Below are 27137 nucleotides of genomic sequence, written 5' to 3'. Positions count from 1 at the left end.
TGTTCTCCGATCTCAGCTGTGGGCTTCTGGGTAGGGGTAGGATTGCGGGCTATCGAGGATATCGGCAGAGCTTGGCTCCTGAGGGGAAAGTGAGGGTCGATTTCAGGGAAGGTGGTGAAGGTACTCGGTTCCCTTTGGCTCGATGGCCGTCTGTGAAAGGGGTGGGATGAAATCCGTCACTGAAGGCCTGTGCAGAAAAACATGAGAATTCCTTTTGGATCAGGTCTTGATGTAAGGTTTCTAATCCTTTCTTAGGACAGGGCATCTGCTTCCGATTCCTCCCCTGACACACGGATGACAGTTTTGTACACCTTGGTGGGAGGCTTGGCTTTCAAAGGCACAAGCCATTTGTCATGAAACTTTACAGAGGAATATATGTGTTGTGTTAATACATGTCATGTGGCTGTTGCACACGATGTAGTGTCGACTTTTTCGTTTGGCAGTTCACAAGTATTTGGGGGGGGGAGTCATTATATCCCTCAGTATCACATAAACGATTTTACCATTAACTGAACCTATGTACATGGAAAACTTAAACGATTTAGACCACTTCTGCACTGTATATTGAACACAAGTATTATTTTCAATCAATGATGCTGCATTTGCTTTCCTAAAAGAAGGCATAGGTACTAAAAATGCTTTAATTTCTCATTATTGGTTCTAATCTCAGAATCCAGTAATAACCATGTGACTATGCACTGCAGGTGGAAATGAGTTCTCAACAGTTTCCTCGGTTAGGAACCCCTTCCACCGGGCTAAGCCAGGCTCCTTCACAGATAGCCAACAGTGGTTCTGCAGGATTGATAAACCCAGCTGCAACAGGTGAGATGTGTGACATTTTTCTGCATTGCTTTCTGCTTTTAAAATATTGCAGGTTTTCCAACTTAAAAAATAGCAAATTCTTGGTGGGGTTTTAGTAAATACTAGGTTATTGACTTTGAAGAAAGGATATATTACAATTCTACTGTAAATAAGGCTTTTTTTCCGTCCTGTTTTACTCACTTGATTCACATGTGCCAGAGTATAGGTGAAACCTAAAGCATGCTTATAAGATACGTTTTTTAAATGTATTAATGTGTTGTTATTTAACTAAGGCTCGGAAGTATAATAACAGTGCCATGAGGGTGGGCAGAGGCATAGGAACTTACCTTTTAGAAACTTGCCTTTTAGTAACTTACTGCTCAGGAAAAGAGATTTCTCTAAAATGTGTATGCACACACATATGCAGCTTGGGTTTTAACTGTGCTCTGAATGCTGTAGATCAGTGAGTGGCCTCAGCTGGTAATGATTCGGCTGGCCAGGGAATGTTTGGCAATGTCTGAATACAGTTTTGGTTCTCACAGGTAGGGGGTGCTACTGGCATCTGGTATTTATTTAGAGGCCTTGGATGAAGCTGTTGAATATCCTACATGATGCAGGACAGCCCTCCCCCACCCCCAGCAAAGTATCCAGTCTAATCAGCAGTGCTGAAGTTGAGTTACTCCTTCAAATCTGTATATTATATATATCAAGTAAAAAGTAGTATTACTTCTGTATTGGCAAAGTGAAATAAAGTACTCCTTTTTCTATTCCTTTCTTTAGTGCCTGATTTCTGTGCTCCTTATCATGGTATTCCTCCTACTTAACAGTAGCTGCTGACATTTTCTGAATAAGCGATAAGTTCCCAATTTTCTCGACCTTGGGACTTTACATAGTCTGGTTTTTGTGCTTTTTTTGTGTGTGGGTTTTTTTGGCTACGGTCTTACTTCTTCCTCTCCACAGTTACTTATCTAGGTATTCTTTGTTCTTTCCTGAGGTTTCATCTCAGATATCACTTTTCTTTGGGAAGTCCTTACTGACTCCATCATCCACAGCAGTTCAGCATCCTCCTCCTAGAAAGAAAGCCAGGACTTATCTGGCCATATTCCTTTGCATGTGCTATTCTTGCTACAGTATAGACATCAACAAATTATTATAGAACTGCCTCAAGTTCTTTACCCTTTAACAGATATTTTTGACAGTGTTTTCTCTCGTATAAATTCACAGTGGAATTTTTTTTTTTTCGCCGAGCTGTGTGGCTTGCGTGACCTTAGTTCCTTAACCAGCAATTTAACCTGGGTCATGGCAGTGAATACGCTAAGTCCCTAATCACTGGACTGCCAGGGAATTCACACAGCAGAATAATTTAAAGGAGCATAGTGAAGAGAATATTTTTGAACATCAATTTGTAAGAATTATACTACTGCTCATTAAGAAGGATATCAATTAGCAATAATTGCCCTCAGATTTTGTTGAGAAGGAAATCATTGACTTAGGCCAAAATTGTCTGTAATTTTACTTCTGAAATGTGTATCTTTTTTCCTTCAATTGGTCTAAGAAAGAAAACAAAAGTTTTCCTTAGGCGGTTAGATGTCTTTCTGTAGTTCCTGTTGCATTTATTGAAAGAAGTAACTTGGGATCCTAAGCATGTCAAGATTTTAAGTACATGTTCACAGTTCAAAAGTATAGATTACAATCAATTGTCTTAACTACTGCTTGAAGACTTTTTTTTTCTTTCTGATAAAAATAACTCCACATACCTAGAAGGAAACAATAAATGATTTCAAAAAGAGCTTAATGGAAAATGATCAGTGCATTATAACTTAATGAAAGTGTTAAAAATCAAAGTCTTCCTGGACAAATAGGTTTGGAAGAAAGTTATGAAATTGTACATTTTCTTTAAAATTTTACTTAGAGGAAAATCTGGGTAGTCAGGAAGGTTAAAAATCAATTGAAAATGGAAAGACAGAAGTAAAGTGGTCTTTATTCACGGTCATCGTATATACAGAAAATACTAAAGAATGTTTTAAAAAGCTGTCAGAACTAATAAGTGAAATTAGTAAAGTTGTAAGATAAAAGTTTAGTGTATAGAAATCGGTTATATTTTTAAATACTAGTAATGAACAGTGATGGAGAAGGAAATGGCAACGCACTCCAGTGTTCTTGCCTGGAGAATCCCAGGGATGGGGGAGCCTGGTGGGCTGCCGTCTGTGGGGTCGCACAGAGTCGAACACGAGTGAAGCGACGCAGCAGCAGCAGCAGTGAACAGTGACATTTTAAAAATGTCATTTACGGTGGCATTAAAAAAAACTAAAAAATACTAAGGACTAAATTAACAAAATATGTGTATGACCTGGGGTTAGAAAACTATGTAAAACATTGCTGAGAGAAATTAAAGATCTAGGTAAATGAAGAGATCTGTCACGTTTATAGATTGGAAAACTCAGTATTTTCTTTTACCCAGAGGGACCTGTAGATTCATATAAATCCTAATCAAATTCACATCAGGTACTTTTCTAAAAACTGACAGCTGAATCTGAAATTTATGTAGAAACCAAAGGACCTAGAATAGCCAAAGCAATTTGGACAAAAAAGAAGAAAGCTGCCTTTTCTCTGCTGCCTTACTACAAGACTTGGTATAAAGCTGCACTAATGAAGACATTGTTAAATTGGCATAAATCGCTGGGTCATTGGAACTCACTAGAGGATCCAGAAACAAACTGCAGTGATTTATTAACCACATGATGGTTAATTGATTTTTGATAAAAGTACATAGAGAATTCAATAGGGTATTGACAAAATAGTATTAGAACACTAGAATATTCATATGAAAAGAAAATGAACCTTGACCTCTATGTCCACCATGCATATAAATTAACTCAATGTTTAATTGTGAACCTAAATATAAAATTTAAAATTTATAAAAGAAAACATAGAAGAAACTACTTGTTACTTTGGAGTAAGTAAAAATTGCTTAGGGCACAAAAAATGCTGATTATAAAGGAGACAACTAATATGTTGTACTGAAATGACTGCTCTGCAAAAGATATCATTAAGTAAAATAAAAGGGCAAGCCACCAAGTGAGAGAGGACATTTGTGATAAATGTATCAACAAAGAACTTACATCCCAAATACGTTAAAAAAACTCTTGTAACACAAAAGCAAAAAGACAAACAGCTGGCTTGGTTTTTTTTTTAATGGGCAAAATATTTGAATAGATACTTCATCAAAGATGCTATAAAAGCAAGATAAACACATTAAAAAATTAAGCTGTATTACTCCCAGGGCAATGTAAATTAAAAACAATAGAAACTACTGTACGCCTACCAGAATGACTAAAAAAGACTGGCAGTACCAAGTTTTGACGTGTTTGTGGAGCAGGTAGAAACCATGTATTGGTGGGAATGCAAAATACTGTAGCCACTTTGGAAAACAGTTTGATACAGTGTCTTAAAAAATTAAACAAGAGCTTACCATACAACCCAGCAATCTCATTCCTAGGTATTTACCCAAGATAAATGTGTCACACATACAGAGACTTTCTCAGTGGTTCATAGAAGCCTTATTCATGATAGCCAAACACTGGAAAGAACCCAGATTTTATCAACTGGTGACTGGATGAGCAAAGTTTGGTTTAATCCATACAGTAGAATTCTACTCAGTAATGAAAAGAAGCAAACTAGCATTACATGTAATAAAATGGAGGCGCGTCAGAAGCATTTTATTGAGAGAAAGAAGCCAGACCCAAAGGACCACTTATTGTGTGGTTCTATTTCTGTGAAATTCCAGAAAAGACCAAACAATAGTGATAGAATGAAGATCAGTGGTTTCTAAGGAGTAGGGATGGGAGGGGAGGGAATTGACTGCAAAGGGGCGTGAATGAACTTGTTAGAGTAATAGACAGTGTTCTGTGTCGTGATTGTGTTGTGATTACAATACTGAATACGTTTATGTGCATTTACTTTTATAGAACAAATTAGTAGATTTTATATGTAAATTATACTTCAGTAAGGCCGATTGATTAAAAAAGATCGAGAGATATGAACATATATTTCCTTTTGTGAAATATGACCTGTGATCATATAAAAAGAACTTTAACATTACTAGTCACCATGGAAATGTTAATTAAAACCACAATAAGATACCCAGTACACACCCACTAAAATGTCTGCATATCAGGAATTGGTGAGGATGAGGAGCAACTGGACCACTAATACACTGCTGGTGGAAACTTCAGATGAGTCAGCCACTTTGGAAAGTAATTTGACAGTTTCATATGAAGTTTACTATTTGACCTAACCAATCTGCTAATTTGTTGGTGAACGCATGCTAAATCACTTCAGTTGTGTTTGACTCTTTGCGACCCTATGGACTGTATCCTGCCAGGCTCCTCTGCCCATAGGATTCCCCAGGCATGAATACTAGAGTGGGTTGCCATGCTTTTCTCCAGGGGATCTTCCCGACCCAGGAATCAAACCCGTTTCTCTTACATCTCCTGCATTGGCGGGTGGGTTCTCTACCACTAGTGCCACCAAATGTTGCTGGGAATGTTAAAAAAAAACATTGAACTCTCTTAGAATAGCTGTTTTATTGTATGCAAATTATACCTCAATAAAATGCTTTTAAAAATCAAAATTTTTAAAAATAAAAATTAAATTTTTTTAAAATCTAGGAGAAAAGTCAATATGTAACAAAATATAAAATATACTTTAATCTTTTCCCCCAGCACATTTTTCCTACAAGAAAAAAAATTCTGATTTTTTCCTGAGCAGGTCATTGAACAAGGACTCAGAGTGCATGTGGTTATTTATTCCATAGTCGTTGATAATAGCAGAAATTTGGAAATTACCTAAAAGCTCATCTGTGATACAATGGTTTAAAAAACTGTAGTACAGCTATGCAGTGAAATTCCATTTAGCCCTTTTAAAATGATACAGTATACATCTATTACTTAGTGATTTCTCTCTTAGGTATATATATGTATTTAATAGAAATGATATGAATGTCCACCAAAAGATGTACATGAATATTCCTAGCATTCCTATTCATAAATAGTGAAAGAACTGAAAACTAACTGCCTCCTGGCAGTAAAATGGATAATTTGTGATTTATTCAAGAGTTGGCATACTGTACTGAGAATGAAAGATCTACAGCTACATGGAGTAACATGGATGAAGTCTCATACCTGTAAGTGAAAGAGGCAGGACACAACCATTTGGTATAAAAGTGTATTTATATAGAGCTCAGAAATAAGATAGCAGTAACCTGTAGTGTTAGGAGTTAGCATGGTGAGTGTCACTGGGAGGAGCAGTGACTGGAATCAGGCTGACAGAGGGTTTCTGGGGAGCCAGTAGTGTTCTGCTGGTTGATCCAGGTGCTGGTAACTCAAGTGTATTCCGTTTGTGAAAGTTCACTAAGCTATAAAATTAATATTTGTGCTCTTGTTTTATGAAGGTTATAGTTAAATAAGGACTTCCTTGGCAGCCCAGGGCCTAAGATCTGTTTTCCACTACAGGGTTCATGGGTTCAGTCACTGCTTAGGGAACTAATACCCCACATGCAATGCGGCACACCAAAAATAAATAAAAACCCGCCTAAAATCAAAGAGCCGAGAAGTGTCTGAGGTTTTACCAAAAGAGTAACTTGGAGCTTTTAGGGGATAGACTTTAGGAGCAGTTTTACCTTCTGTATAGTTTTCCAAATAATTAAAAAAAATTTTTTAAGTGTAATCTTTATATTCAGAAAAATAGCATTGTTTTAGGAAAATGATAGTCAAATTAATATTTTCACAGTCTCTCCTCATTCATTTACATTAGTTCCTTGAATTTTTTTTTTTTAACTTTTAAATACGTTGCAAGTGCTCATGGTCCAAAATTCCAAAAAAAAAAGAGTATACACTAAAGAGTATCTCTTCTCCCTGTCCCCTACTCACCGCTTTCTTTCCCTTCAGGCAACCAAGGTGATTTGGAGATACGTTATCACTGTTCCAATATTAATGTGTTTATGTTTGTGTGTATTTTATTTTTTCTCTGTGCTATACCTGGCTATTTTCATACATCCTTTTCATAATAGATATTATCCATTTTTTCCATAAGAGTACCTAAAAAATTTTCCTGCTTTGTTTATATTTGCGTGCTGGTGTAGTGTGTGAGTGTGCCATAATTTATATAACCAGATCACTGTTGATGGACATGTAGGTTTTTTTCAGTTCCTTCCCTGGTATAAAAATGTTGAAACAAATAACTTGTACCCGGCAACCCACTCCAGTACTCTTGCCTGGAAAATCCCATGGGCGGAGGAGCCTGGTAGGCTGCAGTCCATGGGGTCGCTAAGAGTCGGATATGACTGAGTGTCTTCATTTTCACTGTTCACTTTCATGCATTGGAGAAGGAAATGGCAACCCACTCCAGTGTTCTTTCCTGGAGAATCCCAGGGATGGGGGAGCCTGGTGGGCTGCCGTCTGTGGGGTCGCTAAGAGTCAGACATGACTGAGCGACTTCACTTTCACTTTTCACTTTCATGCATTGGGGAAGGAAATGGCAACCCATTCCAGCGTTCTTGCCTGGAGAATCCCAGGGACGGGGGAGCCTGGTGGGCTGCCCGTCTATGGGGTCGCGCAGAGTCGGACACGACTGAAGCGACTTAGCAGCATCAGCAACTCATTTTATACATAGGCTCTATAAGATACATCCCTACAAGTGGGATTGTTGAATCTCAGAGAGTGCATACATCATAGTAACAGTAGAGCTTTACTTGTTCACTCTGTAGGGATATGGACTGAGAAATTTGTTTTTAAATATTATATGTTCCTAGACTTAAGAACTAAAGTAATCTTTTTAATATTAAGTTTTTATAACTTTTTAAATAAATATTTTAAATGAAATTGTCTTACATCTCCTATTAGAATTTCAGCTACTTGAGCTCATTCTTTCTCCTTCATGTCTTCACTAGTCAACGATGAATCTAGTCGAGATGCTGAAGTCGCTGCCAGGGAGCACTTGGGTTCCAGCAGCTCCTTACAGTCCCGTGAAGAGAAGCAGGAACCTGTTGTGGTAAGGCCCTACCCGCAGGTGCAGATGTTGTCTACACACCATGCTGTCGCCTCGGGCACGCCTGTCACAGTGGCAGCCCCACCAGCACACCTGACGCCAGCAGTGCCACTCTCATTTTCGGAGGGACTTATGAAGGTAATGGAGAGGTTTAAAATTTCGCATTAAACCGCAGCTAGACTGGCTAGTATTTCTGACAATGCTCACAAAGTCGTAGGCTAGATCTAGGATTGTAGCTTTTTCTTGTTGACCCGTCAGTCCAGCTCCTGCCTGTAACTCAGAGTTCCGCTGTTCTGCAGTGCCTAGTCCAGTGCCACGGGGCAGTTGGCATCACAGGATCTTTTCTAGTATCCATATTGACATAGATTTTATTCAGAAGTTACGGGCATACTAGTGTAGCTTTTATCTTGGAGTGGCATTCTTTTCCAAGGTTTTATTTGCTAATCTGGGGATATCTGAGAACATCGCCTTGTGTGTATTACCTTGTGGATATGTTTTAGTTACTGGGAGTTTTGTTTACTTCCTCCCAGACTTGGGGAAGCAGCACAGTATAGAAGAAAGAATGTGGGGTGAGCCATACAGACCTGGGCTTTCTTCCCATTTCTCGTTTTTATTGTCTGTGTGGCTTTGAGCCAGAAACTTAGCCTTGCTTTGTATGTTTGCACATCTGTAAAATGGAAATGGTAGTACTTCAGTGGAGAGGCTGTGATGCTAAGAGATAAAACATACAAGGCTTCTAGCATCTTTCCTGGCATTCTCCAGGTTTGGTTTGTGTGTGTATATAGAATGAAACGCATCACTAGTAAAAAGCTATTGATATGTTTCATGTGGTTTTCTGTTCGCAGCCGCCCCCGAAGCCCACCATGCCTAGCCGTCCCATTGCTCCTGCTCCACCTTCTGCCTTGTCACTTCCCCCCAAGGTTCCAGGGCAGGTTACCGTTACCATGGAGAGTAGCATCCCTCAAGCTTCAGCCATTCCTGTGGCAACAATCAGTGGACAACAGGTCTTTTTCCTCTTAATTTGCTGATTTTCAAACTGAGCTGCCAGAGTGTTCAGCATTATTTATTGAATGCCAGCAGTACATTAGGCACTGGACTAAGTTAAAAAATTAACTAGTCACAGTATCTGCAAGGGGACGAGAGAAGAGTTGACAGAGAGGGATGGCATAGGGAGTGAGACCAACACGCACAGTGGTCTTGTCATGTAGCCCATATGTATTGAGTATCTGCTGTGTGCGAGGTTCTATCCGCAGTGTGAGAAACAAACCTAGATAAGACAGCCCATGACTTTGAGCTCAGAGTCCAGTTGTGCTTGGTTTATCGGTACTGAACTCCAGCGGGTTAAGAGCAGCCTCGCAGTAGCAGTGCTTCTTTAGGTTATCCTCTGGGGAGAGTAATGCATATCTTGTTGGGCAACGACAGGTTCCCTCAGCATCCTACCAGTCGTGAACATTTATTTTAAAGTCTCACATTTAGCTTCATTTTGTTAATTGTAATCCTCCTCCACTATATGCATTTTATTTCTTTAAATATTTTAAATTACTTACCAATGAAAACTGAATCTCAGAACTTCTCCTTAAAGTTTACAAGAAAAAAATTGGTGTTCCAAAAAGATGCACTGTGGTTTTTTCATTTTGTCATACTGCTGAATACTCCCAGAAGTGCTGAAACGTCCACCTGAGAAGCACTGGCATCAGGGTTGGGCGAGTGTGAGGAAGGGACGCTGAGGGGTAAGCTGAAGAACTCGCAGGGGAATGCCCATTGGATGTTGACTGGATTTACTTAGAAATCCTGGCTGGCATACAGAATCCGTGAATGTAGTGGCATGCAAAGGAAATAGTGAGAGTAAGAAAAAGTAAGCTGTTGGCCAAGACAGAGAAAACAAGGGTGAAAGACCACTGCTGGAAACGCGGGTGTCTGTAGGGATTCGGTCAAATGTGTCATCAGTGACAGAGACGTAGCAGTAGCTAGGACCCGAGGCAGCCGATGGGTCCCCCCGTCACCACATGCCTGCTGGCCCAGGTCATCGTGCAGTGTGCTGTGTAAAGAAAGCTAATGTCCTGTCCCTTGAGTGCTCACTGTCTATAAGGAGCAACCCAGCCCACATTTAGAGGCAGCTGGCTTCCTAGAAGCAATGCCTGAGCACTCATGGCTAAGACCAGACACCTGGAAGTAACATCCCATCCTATTTTTTGAAGGGACATCCCAGTAACCTGCATCACATCATGACCACAAACGTACAGATGTCTATCATCCGCAGCAATGCTCCTGGGCCCCCTCTTCACATTGGAGCGTCTCATTTACCTCGAGGTAAGGCTGCATGTTTTGTCCAGACTCTTGAAATGCAATGACAGGTATACATTTGGTAAAAGATACAGTAACACAAAGCATATCCAGAATGAGCTTTTTAAAGCTGCAGGACAAGAAAAATAAACTTAGATAAATGCACATTTTTAGCATGACCTAACAGTTGCTTATTATAGTCTAAATAACAAGTATGTGTCTGTGTGTAAACTTAAAGCAATTCAGATTTTTAGTATGGTCTAAAAACTGTCCTTTAGTAATGAGGAGCTCCTAAAAGCTATGGTAATCTAAATATGGTCTCCATTTTTAATAAATAACTCACGAATGTTAATACTGAGCATTTTTGAAGTTTAATGGAAATGGTTACTCAAATCTCTGTTCATCTGGCAATAAGCTGAATTTGTTCTTGCAATTACATTCTAATAGTTTGTACAGTGTTAAGTTTAGTGAGAGTTTTCAACTACTTGGTCAGAAATTGTCATCTCCTATGAGAAAGGATAAAATTATTTTGGCAAAAGCATGCTAGTGGATGCTGTCTCTTAACATCCCTTAGCGGTTCTCAGAATGAGGTTCAGATGCTGCAGGGGAGTCTGGTGAGGTCGAAGCTAGTGCATGTGCCCTTTTCTCAGTGCTGACATGGGCACTGATGGTTCAGAGGCTGTGGTGGCTCGCGCGAATGCAGCTGTCTGCTGGCCTACCTGCCGGAGCCTCGGCCTGAGCCAGGGCAGCAGCGCTGTGCTGTGCCTCACTGCTGTGCACCTGTAGTCAAACCAAGAAGCCAGTTTCATTAAAGAACATCCTTGAAGAAGCAATACAGGTTGTTAACCTCAACTTCAGCCCTTGAGTGCACGTTTTCTTAATTTCTTAATTTCCTATGTGATGAAATGGGAAATACACATAAAGCACCCAAGCTAAATACTGACATACCGAGCTTCTGGGGAATAGAATTGCAGCTGTTTAAATTGTGAGCCCAGAAGCCATACTAATGAAAAAATGCTCTTTTTCCAGGAGCAGCTGCTGCTGCAGTGATGTCCAGTTCTAAAGTGACCACGGTCCTGAGACCCACTTCGCAGCTGCCAAACGCTGCTGCAGCTCAGCCGGCAGTGCAGCACATCATCCACCAGCCCATCCAGGCACGCGGGGCTGCGGGGAGCCGGCCAGCAAGTGTCAGGGCCGCTCTAAGCTGCTCGCTCTGCTGGGCACTGCATGAGTCCTTAAACTTTCAGTGACTTTCGATCTAGTTGCCAGGATGTAGAGCAGGCTGAATTATATACGTGTCATGTGGTCTGCTGTGAGAATTTAGGAGAGAGGTAGGGAGGCCAGGCTTTCTGTTGGGATGGGTGTGGCAGTGGGGATTCAGAGAAGTGACGCGGAGTGAAGGGAGCAGTGTTCTGAACAAGGCAAGAGAGCTGGCAGTTGGTTGTACACAGTGTGGAGTAAACACTAGTTAGAACTAAGTAATTCTGATTTGGATAGGGATACGTGAACCTGTAAACATTTTAAGCACATTTTTATGCACATACATATCTAGTTTGAAGAAGATACGTTTTTCAAGGAAATCTGTGGCCTCAGTATAACGTATTACTGTGTGATACCATGTCTCTAAGTTTGAGACTCTAAGAGTATAAACTTGGTTTTTTACACGGTAGAGAGCTACTTCATTTTTTAAGTATAGCGATATATGAATATCTCTGAAAGTTTAATTTGGCTGAGCTGTGTACAGGACATGGAAGTTCAGTGCCTCTAGGGGGAAGGCTGGCAGCATGTGTGAAACAGCTTTAAGATGTATGAGAAAATGCTGATTAGAAGGCGGGGTAAGCTATATCTAGCCTAGAGCTTTCACATTAAACGATCTTGCTGGCTAATAAAAAACATTTGGAGACTAGACTAGGGCCCCAGAAGTGTATGTTAAGAAGGATTGGAAAAAGAAGAGGACCGCGGTAAGGAGCTCGCTAGTGAGGAGGACAGCTCAGCAGACCTGGTGTGAGACGACAGACCGTCAGAGCAGTGCGGTGGGCCGAGGTCTGCGGTGGGAAGCGGAGCAGGAGTGGGCACAGCTGGCCGGGTTACCTGCACGCGTCAGGATCGGGACAGAGGGACTACCCTGGAGCTCAGCCGATGGAGGGAACTGGCAGCAGACAGGGGCAGTCCGGTGTGGAGTTAGTTTGCAGGTGAGGATTGGACTCTCGGACATAGGAGTGAGGGAAGTGTATCCACATGAGAGCGCCTGGGACCTGCATTTTCCGCGGGTAAAGAATGCTGTTTCCAGGTATTCGCTTTTCTAGCGTGCGAGCCAGCAGTTCCGTCTAGTTCTGTGAAAGATTCTATAGTCATGGAAAGTGTCTACTCGGACCAGCACCAGATCTGTGGTAGCTAGAGCTGAAGGGTTAGCTTCCAGTTTGTGCTAATTGTAAGACAGAATTTTGAGTCTGGTCATATTGGAAGAGGAGGGACTCGTGTACTGTCCAGTCAGAATTGGGTTTTTTGGGACAATTCTGACTCTTTGCCTTCTAACAACCTATCTGAAAAGAGTTCCTTAATGAGAAAGGTTAGCGTTTACTTTCATTTGGATATAAACATACTTATTTAGAGACCCGGGTTTCACATTGTACTTGAGGTTTTTGGCATACTTTATTTCGCTTTTTAAGTGAAGTATTTTTTTTTCTCTTCTCTTGTTAGTCTCGTCCACCTGTGACCACCTCTAATACCATCCCTCCTGCTGTGGTAGCAACCGTGTCAGCCACGAGAGCTCAGTCTCCAGTCATTACTACGACAGCAGCCCATGCCACTGATTCCACACTTAGGTATATTTGGGGATCTGAGGATCAGCCGTCTTGTCATCTTCCCTTCTTATCTCTTCTTTATTCCTTCTTTCATTCCTTCATTCGACTCAATATTTCTTGAGTGCTTTTTTTTTAATGAGCCATGGTAGTGTTCTGCGTCCTGAGGTTAAAGCAATGAACAAATAAAAAGAAATTCCTGCCCTCATAGAGTTTCTCTTTTTGAAACTATGACTGGAGACATGCAGTTGAAAAATACATGTTTTTTTAAGTGGCAGAGAGTGCTTTGGGGAAAAATTTGGTAAGGCAAATGGGATTTGGAGTGACAGGTAGGCAGTGCAAGGGGCTTAACTATTCCATATATGGTGATCAGGGAGGGCTTTGTTGATAAGGATACATTTGAACAGAAAATGGAAAGATACGGTAAATGAGCCCTCTGGATGTCTGGGATAAGAGTGTTCTAAGCAGTGGGAACAGTAAAAGCAAAGGGCCTGAGACAGGAGTATATTTAAAGGGAAGCCTTAGCAGAGTTTGGAGCAAAGCATCACCACAATCTAAATTAGTTGGATCAGCCTGGTTGCTGGAGAGAGTAGGCTGCGAGGAGGCCAAGTTAGAAACATTGTTTAGAAGGGGATGGCAGGAATCCAGAGAGATGATAGTTGGAGGTAAGAAGACATAGTTAGATTCTGAGTAGAATTTTGCAGGTAGTCAGGAGGGTTTCTGAGGAATTACATATGGGGTTATGGGAGAATGAGAACAGTCAGGATTATGCCAGCACTGGTTGGCTCTGCAGCTGGGAGAGTGGAGTTGCCTTAACTTGAGATGAGGAGCAATGTGAGGAGCAGGTTTGGGGCAGGAATTCCAGACTTTGATCTGGAGCATTTTAAGGTTGTTCTGACTTCTGAGCCCCCCAAGTGGAGATGTTGAGAAAAGTCAATATATGAATCTGGAGTCCATGGAAATGTTCTGGACGATATAATTCAGGAAGAAAGCATGGATGAGGAAGAAGTTTTTGAGAGAGAAAATGGCTCCCAGTTGAGAGGTCTGTTGAGGGAGGCAGTGTTCTTGAGGGAAAACCAAGATTCATTAGGGCAGGAAGATAGTGGATATATTCACAGAAGAGGTTGAGGGTATAGGGGATTTAGCTAAAGACCGATTGTGAGTCCAGAGGGTATAGCGGAAAGATTCAACGTTTGAAAAATGAAGATAGTACAGTTGATTTACAGGCCATACAGGGAAAGAGTCTGGTCCGTGAGGGATGGTCACCAGTGCTTTTTGTGAATGACTCAGTAGGGATAAGACACGATGTTATTTGTCCACACAGCCTTCACCATTAATATGCTTGTAGGGCCATGGGGGAAGGCAGTGGGGTGAGTCTTCCTGGGAGCATGCAGAATTCTAGTCTTCCTTGGTTCTTGCCATTGCTTATGTGGGTGCCAGGGAAGGGGCTTTGGCAGTGTAAACAAGAAGTGATTCGCTGAACAAAAGAAGAGATAGTGGATGTGTAGGGCAGAGCTGTCAAGAACTAGAGACCATCTGTAAGACTTGTCTATCGGTTGGAAACAGTCTGAGAAGCCTTCTTGGTTTCTTCCTTGTTTGACCAAGTAAATGAAAAGGAGGCAAGGGAAAGAAAGCAGACTTTAGAGAGAAGGTTGAGTTTTGGGATACTGAGTTTATCTGTGAAATAATCAAGTGGCTGTAGCAACAGGTTATTGAAAAGATGTCTTTGCCTGAGATACAGGATTTTGATGTCATTAACACAGGCTGTAGTTGAAGCTTTAGGTAACTGAGTCTATCCAGGGGGAATAAATACAATGAGAAGAAGGCAACACTTAAATGCAAAAATGTGCCTAGGACTTAACTTTACCCACTAGCTCTGCCATTTACTAGCTGTGTCATTTACTAGTGACTTGTGTGTTAGTCACTTAGTCATGTCTGACTCTTTGTGACCCCATGGACCGTAGCCCACCAGGCTCCTCTGTCCATGGGATTCCCCAGGCAAGAACTCTGGAGTGGATTTCCTTCTCCGTGTGTAAACTTCGGCAAGTGTTAAAATTAATCTAATCCTTAGTCCCCTCTTCAATAAAATGAAGACACTTTGCTTTTTGGTAATAGACTATATTGTCTGAGGTACAAAGAGATGTAATTACCCACCATAAAATAGACTATGTGTTATTCATGTTAACTTTATAGTACCTTTAAAAAATTAATACATTCAGATGGTGTGATAAAATTCACAGGGTGTAAATGTGTACACAATAAAAACTAGGGTTAGATTTTTTCTTTATGTTGAATTATCTGTCTTATTCAGTGTATTGTGTTTTTACTAAAAAAATGGATGCTGAGCTTTGTCAGGTATATTTTCAGCATATAACACTGTCTCTTCACTCTTAAAGCAAGTATGCACTGTGTACCCTCTCTGTGCCAGTCACTACTCCAGGCGTTAGGAGTGCACTAGGGAGTTGAACAGACATAAACTGTAATGATTTTTTTCTGTTTAAATGATCCATAACTATGATAAATTTCTAATGTCTCAGTTTAGTTCAGTCACTCAGTTGTATCCGACTCTTTGTGTCCCCATGAACTGCAGCACGCCAGGCCTCCCTGTCCATTACCAACTCCCAGAGTCCACCCAAACCCATGTCCATTGAGTCAGTGATGCCATCCAACCATCTCATCCTCTGTCATCCCCTTCTCCTCCTGCCCTCAATCTTTCCCAGCATCAGGGTCTTTTCCAATGAGTCAACTCTGTGCATGAGGTGGCCAAGGTGTTGGAGTTTCAGCTTCAACATCAGTCCCTCCAATGAACACCCAGGACTAATCTCCTTTAGGAGGGACTGGTTGGATCTCCTTGCAGTCCAAGGGACTCTCAAGAGTCTTCTCCAACACCACAGTTCAAAAGCATCAGTTCTTCGACACTCAGCTTTCTTTATAGTCCAACTCTCACATCCATACATGACTACTGGAAAAACCATAGCCTTGACTCGGTGGACCTCTGTTGGCAAAGTAATGTCTCTGCTTTTGAATATGGTATCTAGGTTGGTCATAACTTTCCTTCCAAGGAGTAAGCGTCTTTTAATTTCATGGCTGCAATCACCATCTGCAGTCATTTTGGAGCCCAAAAAAAGAAAGTCAGCCACTGTTTCCGCTGTTTCCCCATCTATTTACCATGAAGTGATAGGCCTGGATTCCATGATCTTAGTTTTCTGAATGTTGAGCTTTAAGCCAACTTTTTCAGTCTCCTCTTTCACTTTCATCAAGAGGCCCTTTAGTTCCTCTTTACTTTCTGCCCATAAGGGTGGTGTCATCTGCATATCTGAAGTTATTGATATTTCTCCCAGCAACTTGTGCTTCTTCCAGCCCAGTGTTTCTCATGATGTACTCTGCATATAAGTTAAATAAGCAGGGTGACAGTATACAGCCTTGACATACTCCTTTTCCTATTTGGAACCAGTCTGTTGTTCCATGTCCAGTTCTAACTGTTGCTTCCTGACCTGCATACAGGTTTCTCAAGAGGCAGGTCAGGTTGTCTGGTATTCCCATCTTTTTCAGAATTTTCCACTGTTCATTGTGATCCACACAACCAGAGGCTTTGGCATAGTCAATAAAGCAGAAATAGATGTTTTTCTGGAACTCTCTTGCTTTTTCCATGATCCAGCGGATGTTGGCAATTTGATCTCTGGTTCCTCTGCCTTTTGTGAAACCAATTCTAATGTCTAATTCCCTTTAAATGTTAGAGATAGATGGTGGACTTCCCTGGTGGTCTAATGTTAAAAACTCATCTTGCCATGCAGGGGATGCACGTTTGAGCCCTGGTCATGGAACTAGGATCCTACATGCCTCAGAGCAGCAACTATTGAGCCTGTGTGCCATAACTAGGCAATGAGACCCACATGACGCAATGAAGGTCCCACGTGCCACAGCTAAGACCCGATGCAGCCAAATAAATATTTAAATTCTAGAGACAAATTTTAAACAGACCGATTTCCATAGAAAAAAATAGAAAATGTCAAAGCACTATCTCCCAGAAAATCACCTGGCCCAGATGATTTCATTGAATTCTACCACACTCTAAAAGATCCAGTAAACTGAAGATAATTAAATTAGTTCAAGAACTGGAAAAAGAAAGGAAGTTTCCAAAGAAATTTAAGTGGTATGTCTTCATCTGTTAAATAAATTCAGTCCTGTCTGCCAGTTCTTTGATCATTTTTTTGCTGTTCTTCATCACTTACTTGAACAAAATTTATTCTCTTTTGGCAAGGGCTGAAAAAATATTGGATCTGGAGATCCAATATTTTGAATTTTCACATGCTTTAAATTGTTTCCCAGATATCCTTTTACTTAAAAAATAGTTTGGCTGATACAGAACTTTTTTGGTTCCTGTGTTGTTTTTTCTTTTAAATTTTATTTATTTGTCTATTCATTTTGGCTGTACTGGGTCTTCATTGCTACACATGGACTTTCCCTAGTTGGGGCAAACAGGGGCTACTCGCTAGTTGGGATGCACAGGCTTCCCGTTGCTGTGGGTTTTCTTGTTGTAGAGCACAGGCTTTGGAGTGTGCGCCAAAAAAGCGAAGCTGAGCGCTCTAGAGTGTGCGCTCAGTAGTTGTGGCAGATGTGCTTGGGTGCCCTGCAGCATGTACAGTCTTCCCAAACCGGAGATCGAGCCTGTTTCTCCTGCAGTGGCAGGCAGGTGCTTAACCACTGGACCACCAGGGAAGTCCTGGTTTCCGTATTTTTTCCCATGAGTATTTTCATGAGACATTTTCCCTCTGCTTTCTAGAGCTGAGTAGTCTATAGCCTGCTTTTTTTTTTTTACCTTGTTTGTCTTTGAATTTCAAGAACTTCATTAGGACATGTTTCACCATTACCATTATGTATCGGTTTGTTCTGGAACATGATGTGCCTTTTTAATCTGCATGATAACACTATATTTATGAAAGTTTTCATGAATTGTATCTTTTTATATTTCTTCGATTTTGTTCTATTTTTTGGGGGTGGAGAGGAACATCCGATGTTGTGCTTGTTGGATCTTTTTGCATGACTCCCTTGTCTAACGCTTTTAAACTATTTTTTTCTCTCTTGACTGCTTACTTTTCTCATGGTTTTTCTGCCCCTTACCAAACCCTCAGCACTGCGTCTCAAGCTCTGCTGCAGATTCTGCCTTCATTCCTGACGCAGCTGAGTGTGTTTCTGGTTCTCTGTTGAGTGCTGCCCTTTTATTTTGTCTGCTTTTGTCGTCGTCGTCTCTCCCATTGAGCTCCTAGGCCTCTGCTTTGCGTTTTCGTTCCATAGAAGCAGGTATGTCACTCAGTTTCTTAATTCATGGCACAGTTTCCATCTGCCTGGTGAGAACGTTTACAGTGGACACCCCCACTTCTGTCCACCTTTTTTCTGGCACCATCTTTAAGTAGATACTGTGCTGGTTCTTTTCTGAATCCTAATCTTTGGATGACCTTACTCTGGACCAACCAGCCGTCTGTAGTTGGTTCTTACAGGCTGAGCTCTCTACTGGGTTAGAAGTTTTCCTGAAGACTCAGGATGCTGTTTTGAGGGGTTTTGGCCGTTACTTCTCTCTTGCCAATGAAAATGCACCGCTGCAGATGGCAGTTTCTCTCTTCCTGAGTCTCACAACACAGTTTCCCTGTGGAGCTCGTCTGTATCTGTGTAAGTCCTAGCTCATGCCTTGCCTCTTGGATCTTGAAACTGGGCAGGGTCCAGGTTCTACTTTAATGTCATCTCCCACTGTTACAGACCATTTTGGTTTACTGGGTCAGAGTATGCTCCTCACTTTAAAGAACGATACTGGATCTTCTCTCTTAAATTTAGTTTGTAAATCTATTCACTAATATCCCACCAGGTCTGATTTTAAAGCATTTTCAGAGAGGATCCCTATGGTGAAACCATTGCTTAGTTTGGATACATGAGATCCTAGTCACATCACCTTTACAGCAAATTTTCGTGTCTTCTTCCTGCTAATCTATATTCACATGGTTCCAAAAGCATAAAAAGGCGTGCAGTAAGGAGTGTCGCTCCTCTCCCCCATCTGCTTAGCTCCTGTGACCCTTTCCCTTTGCCTTTGAAAAGTGACATGTTAATAGCTTTTCAGGTATCCGTCTAGTGTTTCGTAACTGCAGTCGAACTCAAATGCAGTTCTTAACGTTTATCCTTTTACCCCCAGAATTGTATAACTCGTGGATTCCTAAGCTGCTCTCTTACTGCAGCTGGCTGCGTGTGAGTCTCATAATTCATATATTCCTCTTTGGTTTGGTTTATATATATATATGGCAACATATATTGAAAGTTTTCCATTTCAGTATGTGGAATTTCATTGTTCTTTCAGGAGCAATATGATGATTAATTGTATAAAAGAATTTGAGGTTTGTTTCCTGTCCTGTACTATCATAAATAATATTACAGTGAATAACTTTATACTTAGGTCATTATGCTTGTGTGCAAGAAATCTGTAGGATAAATTCCCAAAAGTGATCACAAGGTGAGTGTGATTGTAATTTTGATACCTGTGTCTTAATTGCCTTCCTTAGGGTTTGTACCAATTTACACTGCCTCCAGAATATTTAAAATTTCCTGTTCCCTTACAGCTTAAACAATGTAAGAGTACACTGTCAGTTTGGGGGATTTTTGCCAATGTGATAGGTGGATGATGCTATATCAGTGTCTTTTAAATTACATTTCTCTTCCTCTGATTAAGACTTAGAGTCTTTGCGCTTTGTTAAGGGGCCATTTTTGTTTTCTTTTTAGCAAACTGCATATTCATATCCTTGGCCTCTTTTTTTATTGGACTGTTATTTTTCTCGTGGATTTCTAGGAGCTGTTAGTATATAAGACTACACTTTCATCTATGAGTCTTTATGATGCTTTGCTTGTAGTTGTTTTAGGAAGTTTGCTTATTTGTTTGGAGTTAAGTTTATTGATCTTTTATAGCTTTTGGATTTTGAGACCAAAAATCTCAAATTTTTGTTAGATTGTTAGAAAGCTCTCCCCAGCTCCAAGGCTATAAAAAAAAATTCTATCTTTTTTTCATGTGTTGTTTTTTTTTTTCCATTAAACCTTTCATTATTTTCTTATTTATCCTGGTGTACTGTGTGAAGGTAGGGATTCAGTCTTATTTTTTTCAAATGACTACATAGTCTTCCCAGCATCATTTATTAAATAGCCCGTTCTCCCTCTCTCTGATTGGAATTCAGCCTCAATTATCTTACCATTTTTGCAATTTCAGTAGCTTGCTGCCAGTTAATTTGACATGCTGTCTGTGTTGATATCCTTTTCAATTATTAGCCTTTCATAGCTGTAACTTTATCGTGTGGTAAGGGGTGATATAAAACTGGAGGAAGAAAGAAGTGCTTCAGGGAACAAGGTTAAACCTCTGTTAATCAGGGTTTTCTGTAATCTTCCTCATAACAGAACCTTATCTTCACTTTGTTCACAGAGTGAAGTGTGTTTATTGCAATAATACTTGCTCAAGATTGTCAGAGAGTGTTGATTATTAATGTTGAAGATGCTCAGATGATTAAGGATTAATTTATTTGGCTCCTGGGCTTCCCAGGTGGCAGCAGTGGTGAAGAACCCACCTGCCAGTGCAGGAGACATAAAAGACATGCGTTCGGTCCCTGGGTGGGGAAGATCCCCTGGAGGGAGGGCATGGCAACTGACTGCAGTATCCTAGCCTGGAGAATCCCATGGACGGAGGAGCCTGGTGGGCTACAGTCTATAGCGTTGCAAAAAGTCAGGCACGACTGAAGCGACTTAGATCGCACACATCTTGATAGCTTTCCAGATGAAAGGTTATGGCAGTTTAAAGAGAGAAAATCGATGGGCAGCTAGGCTTGTTGGTTCACCTGTGGACTTCATGGACATGTGAAAAAGTAACATTCTGACTAGGATCTTGCACGAGACTGCCTGCTCCGTGTCTGGAGAAAAGTCATAGATGGGCATGTCTTTTCTGTCTCCCCAGTCGGCCAACTCTGTCTCTCCAGCATCCGCCGTCTGCAGCCATCAGTATTCAGCGCCCCGCCCAGTCACGGGATGTGACAACTAGGATCACACTGCCGTCTCACCCTGCGCTGGGGACGCCGAAGCAGCAGCTGCATACCATGGCGCAGGTAAAGCCAGAGGGGAGGAGCCGCCTGCGTGCTCCGTGGGCCAGGCCAGAGCTGTGCAAGGCTGGCGCAAAGGCTGGCGCATTGCGGGCAATGGCTGCTTGTAAAGGCCATGAGTGGGAGGAGTTCTTGCTTGTAATTGTGTCGTGGGCTGTTCCGCACACAGAAAACGATCTTCAGCACTGGCACCCCAGTGGCTGCAGCCACAGTAGCTCCTATTTTGGCAACCAACACCATTCCTTCTGCAACCACGGCCGGTAAGTCAGCAGCCCTGCCCTTTCTGCCAGGTAAGGAGGAGGGTTCCATTTTTACTTCTCAGTTTCAGGCAGAGAATGAGAATTGGGCTAGAAAAATTCTCTTAACTTTTCCCAAAATCTTGGGATTTTGAGAGTGTGTCATGTATGCAGAGAGGCCATTATTGAAGAATTTCCCTTTCTCCCTTGTTCCAGGATCAGTGTCGCACACACAAGCTCCCACAAGTACAATTGTTACCATGACAATGCCCTCACATTCGTCCCATGCTACTGCCGTGACCACCTCAAACATACCAGTTGGTAAGTGTCGTGCAACGTGCAGACAGAAGCTTACAAGGAATTTTTCAGCCCATCTGACCAGGTCTTCATATAGATGGCTAGTGTTGACTTTTTTTTTTTAATTGTTAATTTTCAAAGCAACACTGACTTTAAACTTTGAATATTATTTGACATACAGATTTGGCATTTTGATGGTAGAGCAAGAAAAGGTAACAGTCTTTGAGAGCTCAAAATAAACTATTTTAGCTCCACTTTGGACTTACTTATCAAACTTTGCCTCTTCTGTGTGTACCTTTTAAAATAAACTTCACTGATAAAAGTTTGAGAGGAACAACAGGAAAAGCGAGAGAGAAGCAAAAATCAGGAATGGAAGGAACCTGTACACTGATAGGTTGTTCGGGAAAAATCTCTGGGTGATGCAGCAGTGGGAAGAATCCTAAACCTCAAGTCACTTCCCTGAGGTTCTTGTCTTGAGTGACACCCAGAGTACTTCATGACCATCCTAAAATTCCTTCCAGGCTTCGTTTATTCCCCCTTTACATACGTTTATATTTTCATTATTAAAAAATCTTTGAGGGGTTTCCCTGGTGGTCTCGTGGTTAGGACTCAGCGCTTTCACTTTCAGAGCTTGGGTTGGATCCCTGGTCAGGAAATTAAGATCCTGTAAGCCATTCAGTGTAGCCAGGAAAAAAATCTGTGAAGGTTTTGGCAGCCAGACTTGAGTGATGGAGAGAAGAGACTGGCAAGCTTTTTCCATAGGGCCGGATCATAAATGCTTCAGGTTCTGCAGGCCTCATGGGTATGTGCAGCCACCTAGCTATGGACAATATATAAACAAATGAGTGTGGCTGTGTTTCAGTAAGACTTTTAATGGGCATGGAAATTTGAATATCATATCATTTTCACATGTCACAAAGTATTCTTCTGTTTCATTTCCCCCAACCATTTAAAAATGTAGACCCATTGTTTGCTCATGGGCCAAAACAGGCATCAGCAAGGTTTGGCCTGTGAGTTGCCAACACTCATCCTCAGAGCTGATAGCTCACTTCAGAGCTTCCAAAGCAGAAACTGTGGTGTGCGAGGCAGGACACACCCCTCTTTAACCTGCAAGTCACAGGTTTCAGGTTGGTAGTGTTGACTGTGCCCTGGTTCTGTAACAGTGAGTGTGCCGTCCTATCTTCCTTCACTCCTAAAGATGTGAGACAGCTGCTGGATTTATAACATGCTGTACTTTTCAAAGTAGAGACCTGGTGACCAGACACACAAGTGGGACTCCCTTGCCTGCTGTGCCCCAGCTCTGAGGTGGGCCCTCCCTCCCCACGTCCTTCCCTTGTGCATGTAGCAGGCTAGAGCTTCCACAGCCCTCTTAGCAAGCTTTGAGGGCACATTTCCAGAAAATCAGTAGGACCCAGGAAACTTGCTGCCAGCCCCTTAACTGGTGCCCAGCCCCACAGAACGCTCTTAGTGAAAGATCACTGTGGTCTTTCTCGCGCTCCTGCTCACTGTGGCTTGGCATTAGAGAGCCCAAACTTCTTTCCCACCCCTCTGAATTTAACATCACTTCTGTGAAGTTTGGGGGTGGTGCATCTAGCATTAAAGCGCTTATGTTGAAGAAGATCGCTGACTGCTCCATGTCGTCATTTCAGATTGTTTTCTGGCTATACCTAACAGTGTCATCGGTCGTCCTCAGCACTGTATAAAGTCAGAGCCAAGCCCATTCTTTTCATTGTCATAGTCGAGAGTCTCACTAGGGAATGTGTAGCTATGAAGAAAATCAGACCAGTAAAGACGAGCTGTGTACCCTAGAGGGGCCCTTCTGGTTGTGTCTTGAACCCTCTCTGTGAAGAATTATTTGGAGATCAGTTTTTATTAATATCACTGTATCTTCCTAAGAGTAATACTGTGGAACTAAACTCACCAAAAGTACTAGGAGACAAATAGTGTTCATTCATTTGGCTGAACCTACCAACTTTCTGCCTCTCCTGAGTATTTGTGGTTATATTTCTAACTCTAGTCTGTGGTTATATTCTCTAGCTCATTTGTCTTCGACGTTTTACCATTTACCAAATTCTAGATATGAAAATCATTCGACAGACGTGTCCTAACAGATTTAAACATCTGCCACTTACTGTGATTCTGTCTAAGTTCCATCAGGACTTTTGCTCTAGTTTTGTTTTCCTCTTGTGTGATAATCCAAATATTTGTTACATCATAATAGGATTCCTGTATAGAAGTGCCTCGATTGAGAAGGGATACCTGATCAGAACCCTCGGAGTATTAATTTTGAAGTTAGGGGCATAAGAGGTGTATTAAAGCCACCTAGTGGCTTTTTGTGTCACTTGCTTTCTCCAGGTGAGATTAAGTATCGTATTCAGCCATTGTTATTAACAGGAGAGTATTGGGTCAGGGGAAAAAAGTCTGATTAACCGTAAGCATAGGGTTCCTTCCTGCCATAAACACCTGTTTCCACCTGAATGACATTCTTATCTTTCTCTACACGTGACAGTGGTCTCAGAATTAGGTGATCATGGTGTTCAGAAAACAGGAATTATCTTTGAAAGTAGCCCCAATTTATGATTTCTGCTTTGTGATTTTCCTGAAGGGTTTTTTGTTTTTTTTTTTAATAATTGAAGACATGATTTTTAATTAGGAAAAAGTAAAAATATTATTCATGTATGTGTTTGTAGTAACCAACCTCTGCTTAGCTACTCTGCCAAATGACAGCTACTTCCCTATTGGAAGCATTTTATCTCCTCCCTTTTATGAGCATACTGACAAAACAAGGCTTAGTTGCTTTTTACTCAGCACAGACTCTATTTACTACTGATGAAAAGTGCACCATGCCAACTTCTGTCTGCATTAGACATCAGGGGCCATCCTCAGTGGTGAACTTGGCATCCCACCCATCCACCCGTCCAGAGACGTCCCCAGCTGCCTCCTCGGAAGATAGCTGGGCATGCGGGCGGTGGCAGGGTGCTGGTGTTCAGTGTGCTGTTCTTTGGGTGATGTGCTGACACACATCTCCCAGGCACACAGGTGTTTGTGTGCCTGTCGTTGCTGTGGGTTGGGTCTTTATACAGGTGGAATTAAATGTGAAAACTGTTTTTATTTTTGCCATAAAATATGCAAAATCACAGGATACTCAAGAGACTTTAACAATAAAGTGGTCATCCAAAGAAGACTTCCTCATAGATGAGAAAACTGAGCTTGAAATGATCTCATTACTAATTAGCTACATTATTACTAATTAGTTATGGGCCCTGGAGAAGAATCAAAAGTATTTGCCATTTCTGTATTCACTTTTTTTTTAAGTCTTCTCCTTTTTCAAAAAAAAAAAGTCTCCAGGAAGCCAGGTCAGGGGGAGAGGGCCTGCTTGCTGATGTTTTTGATAAAGTATTAATATTGAATCCTGCTTTGACATGTAACAGTTGTGAACGTATCAGTGTATTATCAGGTTGAAATAATTCAGTTAAACCCATAGGTACTCATCTTTTCATTTTTTATTTTGATTAAAAATCTAGGCTTCTTATTACTATGTGCATTCTTAAGATTCTTCCTGGCTGAGAATGTTTTGGCATGCCAGTAGAAGCATTTGAGCAGTAATGTAATTGGATAATACTTTTTTGTAGCTAAGGTGGTGCCTCAGCAAATCACACACACGTCTCCTCGGATCCAGCCTGACTACCCTGCAGAGAGGAGTAGCCTGATTCCCATTTCAGGACATCGAGCCTCTCCAAATCCTGTGGCCATGGAAACCCGCAATGATAATAGGTAGGAGGGAATGTGCCCCATCATGTCACCAGTTGTTTTGATTTTCCAGTAAAAGTATCCCACAAATATGGCATATATTTCCTTATTTTCAAATTTACCCCTGAAAATCCAATAATTTCTTTAATTTCTTTAATTTTATGAATGAAGCTGTGCTGTATTTACTTATTCTCCTTTTGATGAATGTTCTAGTATCATTTTTTTTGCCTTGTGTTTTTCTCGGTTTAATTTATTTTGAGCCGTTTTGAATGTAAGGGTGACAGCATCACGACCCTTTTATACCTAAGTATAATTTCCCATTTTCCTCCAGGGAACAAAACTGTTCTTATTTAACCGCGGTATGGGCATCTGAAATGATCCTTTAGCATTCCATTCTCTTTCAACATTGACATTTTAGAAGAGTATGGATTGGCCAGTTGTTTTTGCAGAGTATTCTTCAGTTTGCGCTTGTTGGGCTGCTCCGCACAGTGAGACTTAGCCTGTGCGTTTTGGGGCTGAACACCGTTAGGGGATAAGTTCTTCTCGTGGCCATGTATCACAGGGCTCTTGCTCTGCTGTCCTCCCATTATTGGTGGTGTCAGCATTGCTTCATGAAGTTGATGTTTGTCAGATTTTTCTCCTGTAAAGCTGTGTTTTTCTTCTTTGTAAATAACTAATTCGTGTGGGAATACCTGAGACTATAGCTATCCTACTCCCCAGTAAGCTTTTACTCAGTAGGCTTTGCTTCCGTTGATTATTGGCTGGATGTGGTGATGCTTGCAATATGATGGTTGCAAGATAGTGATTTTTTTTATCATTTCCTGTATGTTTATCGACTGGCATCCTCATGTAAAGAAGTTTTATCAATGCTCACTTATTTCTTCTGTTGTGTATTTTATTTTTCAAAGTCCACATGGGCTCATGGACTTGGTTTTATTTATTCATAATTATATTCCATTACTGTCACCTGTTTTAATGCTCAAATTGTCTCCAGGTTGGTCTTTGGGAGCCCCTTCAGGCTAGTTCCTGTGGGTTTTACTATGTCCTGGTCATTCTAGCCCTTCCTTACTTCTCACCACAACAAAATACTTGAAGCTCCTCTTGAACTTGATCTCTCTGAGCCCTGGTTCCTTTTCATCATTTAGAACCAAGATCTAGGCATTAGATCTGTTTATCTTGACTGGACTGTCATTTCTTCTAGATGCTTTAGCAGGAGACGTAGGAAGTAGATAGCATTTTTAACACTAATACATCCAGGTGCCTCTGGTCCAACCCCACTGCCTCCAACGTTCTGTGTTTGTGGTTCATGTCTCCTGCCTCCCAGTGAGAACCCGGCAGCATATATGAAGTGATTTCATGATTGGATCCTTTTTAAATACTCGTGTTTGATTACTGTGGTGTATAGAAATGCTAATTTTTTTATAATGAAATTTTTGTATTTTTAATTAAAGGATAATTGCTTTACAATATTGTGTTGGTTTCTACCAAACATCAACATGTATCAGCCATAGGCATACGTATGTCCCCTCCCTCTTGAACCTCCCTCCCACCTCCCTCTCCATCCCACCCCTAGAAACGCTTCTCAGCTTGGGGATTTTTTGTTTGTTTTTATCAAGGTATGGTTGATTTACGGTGATGTGTTAGTTTCTGGTATATAGCAAAGTGATTCAGTTAGATGTGTATGTATACATTTTTTTCCATATTATTTTCCATTATGGTTTATTATAGAATACTGGATATGTTTCCCTACACTGCATAGTAGGACCATGTTGTTTATTTTGTATATAGTAGTTGGTATCTGGTAA

General features: G+C 41.2%; 1 protein-coding gene across 7 annotated transcripts in view; it reads left to right on the top strand.

The window, feature by feature from the left end:
• Window positions 1-27137, top strand: part of SAP130 (Sin3A associated protein 130) — a 75017-nt gene that overhangs the window by 1110 nt on the left and 46770 nt on the right. For all 7 annotated transcript variants that reach the window (XM_018065915.1, XM_018065901.1, XM_018065912.1 and 4 more), the window contains exons 2-11: window positions 705-822; window positions 7751-7986; window positions 8694-8852; window positions 10047-10158; window positions 11161-11285; window positions 12832-12956; window positions 20908-21055; window positions 21219-21309; window positions 21502-21606; window positions 25215-25356. In XM_018065915.1, the coding sequence (XP_017921404.1) occupies window positions 711-822; window positions 7751-7986; window positions 8694-8852; window positions 10047-10158; window positions 11161-11285; window positions 12832-12956; window positions 20908-21055; window positions 21219-21309; window positions 21502-21606; window positions 25215-25356 (1355 nt within the window). In that variant the 5' untranslated portion in view covers window positions 705-710. The remainder of the gene's footprint in view (window positions 1-704; window positions 823-7750; window positions 7987-8693; window positions 8853-10046; window positions 10159-11160; window positions 11286-12831; window positions 12957-20907; window positions 21056-21218; window positions 21310-21501; window positions 21607-25214; window positions 25357-27137) is intronic.

This window comes from Capra hircus, chromosome 2 (genome assembly GCF_001704415.2).
Source record: "Capra hircus breed San Clemente chromosome 2, ASM170441v1, whole genome shotgun sequence".
NCBI classification, from domain to species: domain Eukaryota; kingdom Metazoa; phylum Chordata; class Mammalia; order Artiodactyla; family Bovidae; genus Capra; species Capra hircus.
The sequence above is the reverse complement of the archived record's forward strand: the minus strand, read 5'-3'. Positions and strand labels throughout refer to the sequence as shown.